Source organism: Astyanax mexicanus, chromosome 9 (genome assembly GCF_023375975.1).
Source record: "Astyanax mexicanus isolate ESR-SI-001 chromosome 9, AstMex3_surface, whole genome shotgun sequence".
In the NCBI taxonomy this organism is placed as follows: domain Eukaryota; kingdom Metazoa; phylum Chordata; class Actinopteri; order Characiformes; family Acestrorhamphidae; genus Astyanax; species Astyanax mexicanus.
Window position 1 is genome coordinate 2,042,480 of NC_064416.1, and position 10,021 is coordinate 2,052,500.

Below are 10,021 nucleotides of genomic sequence, written 5' to 3' on the forward strand. Positions count from 1 at the left end.
GTCTGATCTGCAGCTACAGGAAACCATTGGTTGAGTTTTTTGCTGCTAAAGGAAGATCAACCAGTTATTAAACCCAAAGATTCACATACTTTTATTTACTCTCACTGTGAATATTAACATGCTGTGTTTAATAAAACCATGCAAACATATCATTTTATTTGTGTGGTTTTAGTTTAAGTAGACTGTGTTTGTCTATTGTTGTGACGTAGATGAAGATCAGAACTCATTTAATCACCAATTCATGCAGAAATCCAAGTATAATCCCAAAAGGTTCATATACTTTCTCTCTCTCTCTCTCTCTCTTTCTTTCTCTCTCTATGTCTCTCGCCCTCCTTTCCATTCACTCCTGATTGTCTTTTTTTTTGGGTAGTGTTAAATTTGGATTGCTCACTCTCGCGCTGCGTTTCACAACAGCTCTCGCTCGCCCGCCCGCTGCTTTTGTCTCTCATGGTCATGCCCTCCCTCTTTCTCACACACTCTGAAACACACACACACACACACACACACACTCATGTACACACAGAGAGTTGACAGTTCCCCTATCTCTCAGAGCCAGTGCTGCTTCTGTTTTAAATAGGGACGTGTTTGTTTGTGTTGACTGGGTTTATCTCACTGCTTCTTTTTTTTTTTTTAAGTTTTTAAACTTTAACTTTTACTTTTATATAGTTTAAAAAAAAAAATAGTTTGTTTAGTTTGTTAGTTTGTTTGTTTGTTGGCAGTCCCTGAACCGGTCACTCTCTTTTTGAGCGTTGGGTGGGAGTTTTTCGCCCCTGGCCGTCGGCTCGCGGTTGGTTGGCTGGTTGGCTCGTGGCTTGTTTACTCAATCAGGTGGAGGTGTGGTGTGTGAGTGAGCGAGCGTGCGAGTGAGTGTGAGAGTGAGTGTGTGCGAGAGTGTGAGTAAGAGAAAGAGAGAGAGGAACGCAGCTGCTGCTCTCTAAAGCTCGAACGTCCGCGGTGCTTCTGGCAGTCAGTGGAGAGGATCCTCCCGGGCAGAGGGAGGCTGCTCTGGGCGCCTCTTTTTCTGTACCTCCCTGCCTGCCAACCTGCCACTCAAGCAGCCACTCAGCCTGCCACTCAGTGTGCCAGCCTTCCAGAGGAGCCTCATGAGACTGTAGGACTTGGGGACGTTCTCACAGATGCCCCTACGGATCCAGAGGGTCGGCGGAGGGAGCCAGAAGGGAGACGACCAGGCGTACACCATGATCCGGAAAGAGGCCAAGAGGTACCCATACACTGGCATTGAGGGGTCGGGGGTCAAGGGTCAGGGGTCTGAGGGGTCCGAAGGGGACTTTTTTCGTATAGTGGCCCCTAAAGCTCTTGTCTAAAAACATATAAAAAAAACATAAGTATAGAGAAACGGTTGTGGTTGATTTTACATTGGAAGTCAGGGAAACGATTGTAGTTTGAACTCTTGGCATCAAAATAATCAATGATAATCAACAATAATCAATGATAAACTGCACAAAATCCTATTTTTGCTATATCTAGATTGTATTCCAATTGCTGTTTTTAAGGATCTGGACAGCTAAAAACCACACAAATCCATTTTTTCCTAATCAGATCCATTTAAAAGATTGAAAAATGGTTTAAAATGCAATTATAATCAGATTTGTACAGATTCATTTCAATCCGAACATTGCTGCTGTTCAAATCAGCAGATCAGATCAGATTTTAACATATTATCTTTTGATTGACCCCTCATAACGCGACGAATAACGTCCTCAAAAAATCCAGAGACTAGTTAATCAATTGACGTTGACTTTCATACTACAACAACTCACACAAGTATGCTTGTGATGTCAAGACAGGCAAATCCGATCTAGTGTGGATCTAGAGTCTCATCTCAACAGAAATAAATCAGATTTTCATGCAATCTGAACACAGCCTTTTACCCAATGTGCACTTCATTGTTAGTAAACCATTCAAAAAAATAAACAGTCCATGAAAAATGAAGTCAGATTGCGTACAAAGCGTCATGTATTAGCTTGCTCCGACAGAAATGCCACGCTAAATATGTCATCAGTAATTATCTTACTTCTTTTTGAGTCTGAGCAATGTGGTGAACGAAAGTTAAAGTTAAAACTAAACCTGGCATGCTAAAGCTTAAACTAAACCTATAGAGCTAAAGCTTAAACTAAACCTGGCATGCTAAAGCTTAAACTAAACCTATAGAGCTAAAGCTTAAACTAAACCTGGCATGCTAAAGCTTAAACTAAACCTAAATAGCTAAAGCTAAAACTAAACCTGGCATGCTAAAGCTTAAACTAAACCTAAAGAGCTAAAGCTAAAACTAAACATGACATGCTAAAGCTAACTTGGAAAGCTGAGGCTGAACTCAGGAAGCTAAAGCTAAACCTAATGAGCTAATGCCAAAGATAAACCTGATGTGCTAAAGCTAAACCTGGGGAGTTAAAGAAGCATTAAACATGAAGTGTTAAAGCTTAAGCGTTTTAACAATGTGTTTTTGCATACACACATTGGCTATCTAAAGTCTAACAACAGTTGTTGTGCAAGGTGCAGTACACACAAAACTGCTAGGGGGCAGTGCAGCACTCAGCAGCATTAGTGGACGCCTCTAGCGGAAGCTTCCAATATCAAAGTTTAAAAAAAGTTTACATTCAGCAAATGTAGCCTAGCCTTTAGCTCACATACTGTATATATTATGTAGATAGCATGTAGCTGCTAGTTAGTTGTTAATCAACCTAACAACTTGTTATTACTAAAAGTGAGTTACGATAAGATATCTTACAATAAGTTATCATCACGTCATTTAGATGTGACGGCAGAGCTTAAATTGAGAAGCTGCTCCCATTTCAGTCATTGATGCAGATGCAATGAATTCTTATACTGAATGAATCATGTCATCGATTTCATTTTTATGATTGATCTCTAAACTTTTTTTAACACATTCTCTCACCTGGTTGCAGTTTAATCTTATTATTAATCGATTTAGTTTAGCTTTATTGTCATTATACTGGTTTTTACAGGTTTTTACAGTACAGTGAAACAATTTTACATTATGTTTGTGGTGCATTATACATAGTTACATTTTATGCAATAATTATTATAATATACTGTACTGTTTTTGATTGACTAATGTGTTGCCAAATATCCTGTACATACCTCCATTTTTTTTTTTTACATTTTAACAAGAAATATGACCAAAATGTTTATTTAGGTCACATTTCTTAGTGAACTGGTTGGGTGTTTTAGATGTAAAACTCCACCCAATATACGTTGTTAGCTCTTTCTCTCACTTTTGTTTGTTTGTTTTTGGTTGGTGCAATTTTTGATTGACTAATCTGGTTGCCAAATATTATGTACATACCTCCTTTTTTACAGTAAGAAATGAGAATAAGAAATTTCTTATTAAACTAGTTGGGTGTTTTAGATGTACTGGAGATATAAATGTACATTTTAAAGGGAAGCTGTTTGGTTGTACCTGTGTGAATGAGCTTTCTGAGTTTGTTACGAGTTTTTAGCAAGATTTTAGCGAGGCCTTTTAGGGTTGCCAAATTTATAGTCATAGTATTGATTTTTACGGGTTTTTACAGTATAGCGAAAATTATTACGTTACATTGGTAGTGCATTATACAAAGTTATATTTGACGCAATAATTATTCTAATATACTGTACTGTTTTTGGGTGGTGCAATTTTTGATTGACTAATGTGGTTGCCAAATATTCTGTACATTCCTCCTATTTTTTTTCTGAACTGGTTGGGTGTTTTAGATGCAGAACAACACCCAATATACATTATTAGCTTTTTCTCTCCCTTTTTTTTGTTTTGGGGTTGGTGCAATGTTTGATTGACTAACCTGGTTGCCAAATATTCTGTACATTTACACTTTAGTAAGAAATGTGACCTCAATTTTTATTTGCGTTTGTGGTTCATTATACATAGTTACATTTTATGCAGTCATTTTGATAATATACTGTACTGTTTGTGGTTGGTGCAATTTTAGATTGACTAAATATTCTCTGCATTTTTTTACACTTTTTTACACTGTTTTAGATGTACTGAAAATGTAAATGTACATTTAAAAGGGAAGCTGTTTGACTGTATCTGTATAAATGAGCTTTCTGAGTGTGTTACGAGGTTTTAGCGAGTTTTTAGTGTGTTTTTAGAGAGCTTTTAGTGAGTTTTTAGTGATGTTTTGAGTGAGGTCCGTTAGGGTTGCCTCTGCAGAGCAGAAAAAAAGAAGAGGCACAATAACTGTGGTTACCTGACGAGGCTGTGGCTTCCCTTCATGTTCTTTAGAATTTGCTGTTTAGGTTTCAATTCCCTGCAGACGAGCGAGAGGCGAGAGAACAGGGTGTTTTTCTCAGGCGCGAGAGTTGTGCCGAGGCTCGCGTCGGGCCGAACCGGCGCTGGGGCTCGGGTTCGAGGGCTCGGGAGGTGCTGGTTGGACTGTATTTGTGTCTGTGTGAAGGTTTATGGTGTTGGTTCTGTTTTGAATCATCAGAGTCGCTATCGTTTGATCTGGTGGAGGGGATTTCTCCTCGCTCGTTTTGACCTTAATTTGCGCGAGAGTGAGAGCGCGCGAGAGCTAAAGAGTGATATGAGTGATATGGTGGGCCCCAGATACAGAGATACCGAGATAATGAGACCATGTCGTTTCGTGAGGACCTTCACAAAGTGAGAAAAAAAGCCTCGCGCTACGTCGAGCACCGCACTCGCTCCACCCTTCAGCGGAATAACACCAGCGGAACCACCAGCAACACCGGCGGTACCACCTCCACCGCCTCCTGCGGCGGCAAGTGAGTGATGCAACTCTTTACTTCGTAGAAACTTCGTAGAAAATAAGAGAAAGAGATAAAAGACAGAGGGGAGTGGACTTGTTAGCAGAGTTAGCACAGTTCAGTATAAGCGATGTGAGATACGAGGTTTGTTTGTGGCTCTTTATCGTGTGTGTGTGTGTGTGTGTGTGTGTTTTATTCACACTATCTCTGAGGTGTTATCTGATTGCTGGGAAATGACAGTCACTGTGATGCTAAGCATCGATAGCATCAGCAGCTTTAGCTTCAGCATCAGCCTCAGAAATGAGCTGTAGATCATAGAGATGTTATAAGCACTTATAACAAGACCTGTCACGATATTTGCTATGTCATTACCATGTTGGTGTTATGATGTTATCATACAATGTATGGCTACTTTGTTTAAAAAAAGAGTGTTTTCATTGATTGTTTGTCTGAACATAAACATAAAAGCATAATAATTAAAAGGTCAAGTTTAATAGCATTGTTATATCATATATTATATAGTATATATCATATATACACACACAATTGCGACAGTTCTAATTATATATGAGTCCAAGCAACGTAGCGAGCTAAAGTTAAAGTTAAAACTAAACCTAGAGAGATAAAGCTAAAGCTAAACATAACTTGGAGAGGTGAAAATAACCCAAACAGAGAGCTAAAGCTAAACCTGAAGAACTAAAGCTAAAGCTAAAGAAAAACCTAGATTGCTAAACCTAAACGTGGAGAATTAAAGCTAAATCTAAACAAGACGTAGTTAATGTAGAAGATATATACAAAGGAATAAACCTAAATCTAAACCTAGAGAGCTAAATCTGAACCTGACAAGATAAATATAAAGCTAAAAATATACCTGTAGAGATTAAGCTAAATCTAAACCTAGAGAGCTAAACCTGATGCTAATACTAAAGCTGGCAAGATACTGTGCAAACAAATGATATATCTAGAGAGCTAAAGCTAAATCTAAATCTAGAGGTCCTAAGCTGAATCTAAACCTAGAAAGTTAAATCTAAATATAAACCTGACAAAATAAACTAAAGCTAAAAATATACCAGTAGAGATTAAGCTAAATCTAAACAGAGAAAGCTAAATCTAAACCTAGAGAGTTAAAGCAAAATTTAAACCTGGAAAGATAAAGTTAATCTTAACCTAGAGAGCTAATGCTAAACCTAAACCTAGAGAGTTAAAGCTAAATTTAAACGTAGAGAGCTAATGCTAAATCTAAACCTAGAGAGTTAAAGCTAAATTTAAACGTAGAGAGCTACTGCTAAATCTAAACCTAGAGAGTTAAAGCTAAATTTAAACGTAGAGAGTTAAAAGCTAAATCCAAACCTAGAGTTAAAGCTAAGTCTAAACATAGAGAGCTAAAACTAATCTAAACCTAGAGAGTTAAAGCTAAAACTAAACCTGGGGAGATAATGTTCAATCTAAACCAAGAGGGCTAGAGCTAAACATAGAGAGCTAAAACTAAAATTTAAACTTAGATCTAAATCCATACAGTACCGGTCAAAAGTTTGGACACATCTTTTCATTTAATGTTTTTCTTTTTAAAAATGTATTTAATGTATTTTCTACATTGTAGATCAATATTAAAGACATGAAAACAAGTAAGGGACACATAGAGAATTATGTATTTAACAGTAAAAACACTTTTTACTTCTTAGTAAATAATTCCACATGTTCCTGTATAGCTTTAATATAGTCTTCAATATTACATTTTAAAGATATTTGTAATTTTATTTTATAGTTTGATGATATTCCTAATATAATCCTCATATATAAAATCCTAATTTTGTTCACAGATCAGCTCGTTCTGTGTATCAGGTTCCAGAGCCCCAGAGTTCTCTGTGTGTAGTAAACTGCGTTTTTGATATTCTAGTTTTTCTAGTTTTTACAGCAAGGTCACTGCGCAGAAATGATGGTATTTTTAGTGTTGCTACGGGTTCTGTTTTGGTTCATCACTCTAATCTGTGATTGGTCTGTTTTGGCCTAAATAAAACTCACTCTCACAAGTTCACAACTCAACCCTGTGCCCTCAGTGCTCTAAAGTTTAATGCAATTAAAAGTATTTTATTCAATGATAATATAAATTATATTATTATAAAGCGCAGTTAGCTGTAGAATAATAGTGTTTCTAGTTCTAATAAGGAGAAAATTGTATATAAGGTCTTTAAACAGCATTTGCATGAAAAAAGCAATTAATAAAGTAAAGAAATTAGCATTTTCTCTAATTATGTGTGTGTGTTTCAGCTGTTAGCACTGTGGCTATCTTAATTCTAACCTTGCCAAGGTCAGCTGTTAGCATCACATTGGTGAGCTTGGCGGCTGTGTAGGTTAGCATCGTAGCTCTAACCCTATCAAGGCCGGCTGTTAGCATGATGCTAACTCACTGAAATTTTGCTGAGCCCAGCTGCTGTATCTATTAGCATTATAGCTCATCAAAATTGTAGTGAGCTAGCTAACAGACTCAGCAGCTGCACCGGGCCAGCTGTTAGCATGAGGCTAACTTACTCCAGTTTTGCTGAGCCCAGCTGTTAGCACACAGCAACCAGGCTCATTAACGTGATGCTAACATCATGGTAGGTTTAGAATCACAATGCTAACAGACACAAAAAACTTATATAAGGCTTTGCTGAGCATAGCTTCTGTGTATGTTAGCTGTATTGTAGCTCAAACCCAGTGAAGGCTAGCTGTTAGCATGATGCTAGCTCACGCCAAATTTGCTGAGACTATCTAATCTTGCCAATGCCAGCTGTTAGCATGATGCTAATTCACAGAAATGTTGATGAGCCCAGATGTTAGCACACAGCAACCAGGCTCACAATGTCTAAAAAAAAGTCTAACTGTTAGCATGATGCTAACTCACTGAAATTTTGCAGAGCCCATCTGCTGTGTCTGGTAGCATCATAGCTCTAACCCTGCCAAGACCAGCTGTTAGAATGATGCTAGCTTATTGACATTTTGCTGAGCCCATCTGCTATGTATGTTAGCATTGTTGTGCTAACCCTACCAAGGCCAACTGTTAGCATCACATTGATGAGCTTGGCTGCTGTATCTGTTAACATCTTAGTTCTTACACTGCCAAAGCCAGCTGTTAGCATCACTTGGACGAGGCTGGCTGCTGTGTATGTTAGCGATGTAGCGCTAACCCTGCCAAAACCAGCTGATAGCATGATGCTAACTGACTAAAATTTTGCTTATCCCAGCTGCTGTGTCTGTTAGCATTGTAGCCCTAACCCTGCCAAGTCTAGCTGTTAGCATCACTTGGACCAGGCTGGCTGCTGTGACTGTTACCATTATAGCTCTAACTCTGATAAAAGTCAGCTGTTAGCATGATGCTAACTCACTCTAATTTGGCTCAGCAAAAATTCAGTGACTGAGCATCATGCTAACAGCTAGTCACAATGCTAACTGACAAAAAATCTTTTATGAGGCCTTGCTGAGCCCATCTGCAATGTCTCCTAGCATCATAGCTCTAACCCTGCCAAGGCTAGCTGTTAGCATGATGCTAACTAACAGAAATTTAGCTGAGCCCATCTGCTGTGTCTGTTAGTATCTTAGTGTTAACCCTGCCATAGCTGGCTGTTAGCATGGTGCTAACCCAGTCCAATTTTGCTGAGCTCAGCTTTTAGCACACAGCAATCAGACTCATCAAACTGATGTTAACAGCTAGCTCTCTATATATGTTAGCTGTGTATGTTAGCATCTTAGCTCTAGCCCTGCCAAGACCAGATGTTAGAATGATGCTAACTCACTGAAATGTTTTGCTGAGCCCAGCTGTTGTCTGTTAGCATCTGTTAGCATTATAGCTCTAACTCTGCAAAGGCCATCTATTAGCATATGGTAACTCACTATAAATATGCTGAGCCAATCTATTAGCACACAGCACCCAGGCTCATCAAAGTGATGCTAACAGCTAGCCTTGGTAAGGTTAGAGTCACTGTGTATGTTAGCTGTGTATGTTAGCATTGTGGGTCTAACCCTACCAAGGCCAGCTGTTAGCATCACGTTGGTTAGCTTGGCAACTGTGTCAATTAGCATCTTAGCTGCAACCCTGCCAAAGCCAGCTGTTAGCATCACTTGGACGAGGCCAGCTGCTGTGTCTGTTAGCATTGTGGCTATAAACCTGCCAAGGCCAGCTGTTAGCATGATGCTAACTCACTGAAATTTTAACAGTGATGGAAACACAAAACTCTATATTTGAAAGTACTTACATCTCCCTCATCTGCTGACTTGACACGGACAGTAGGTACAGATCCCTCCCTCAGAAGAAGTCTGCTAGCTAATCCTGCTGTGTACTTTCTGGGTGGTCCTATGCAGATTCTATGTCCAAACACTTTGGGAGTGACACAATATGATCATGTTGTCTCTCGATGTGTTAAAAAGAAGCAGCGTAAAGGTTTTACGTGATGTTTAAGTCGTTTCTTGTTTTTGTGATTTTATTGGCTCATTTAAACTTGAGTTTTCCCATTAAAAAATGTACTGTTTGTTGCGATATTAATGTTAATTAATTAGTGTATTTTTGAGGGATGAAGAGGTTTTACTGGTGGATCTAACTGGAGCTGGAGTCAGGAACTGGGAGTAAAACACTGGCTCCTGTGGGGCTGATGGGAAGGGGGTGTGGGGGGGATTTCCGAGTAAAAGGAGAAGTTGTTTTCTGAATGATCTGAATAGAGCGAGAGAGCAGGATGAGAGGAAGAGAAAGTGAGTGAAAGTGATGAGTAGGTAGTGTCTATGCTAAAAACACACAAAGCGCTGTTATAAACTAGCCACAGAACATTTTATAATCTACAATATGTACTATAATATAACACACACAGTAAATATTGTAAAATTATACATATTTTACATTATAGTTGGATCAATATCAATATAACGTGTATTATAGTTGTCAAATTTTAATACAAACAAAAGATTTAGCCCCAATCCCGTATTAACCCTTAGATGCAGCAGCACAAACAACCGAAGAAACCTATAAATTTGAGTATTTTCCCTGCTAAAAATGACAATATTCACTTTTTTTCCATAGTTTCATCTGTAGTATTAAAGTTTTATGGCATTTTTCTTTATAACATGCATAAAAACACCACTAATATTTTGTCTCAGCAGCTAACTAACTAGCTAACGTTCCCATTCCACCTTAAATGGTCCAGCAGACAGCAGAAGTTTCAGCATTTAAGGTGGAATGGAAAAATAAAAGCTAATTTCAACTCCCCATTACATAGGTTCTTGCCGTGTCCACAGTATTTCCTGGTTTAAA

General features: G+C 38.4%; 1 protein-coding gene across 4 annotated transcripts in view; it reads left to right on the forward strand.

The window, feature by feature from the left end:
• Window positions 1–538: 538 nt before the first annotated feature.
• The window catches only part of rasgrp4 (RAS guanyl releasing protein 4), a 69,774-nt gene continuing 60,291 nt past the window's right edge, over window positions 539–10,021 (forward strand). For 2 of the 4 annotated variants that reach the window (XM_022664937.2, XM_022664938.2), the window contains exon 1: window positions 539–1,222. In XM_022664937.2, coding sequence (XP_022520658.2) covers window positions 1,137–1,222 — 86 coding nt within the window. In that variant the 5' untranslated portion in view covers window positions 539–1,136. Of the gene's footprint in view, window positions 1,223–4,075; window positions 4,762–10,021 lie in introns of those variants that run through there. The other 2 variants (XM_022664935.2, XM_022664936.2) reach the window with 1 other exon arrangement.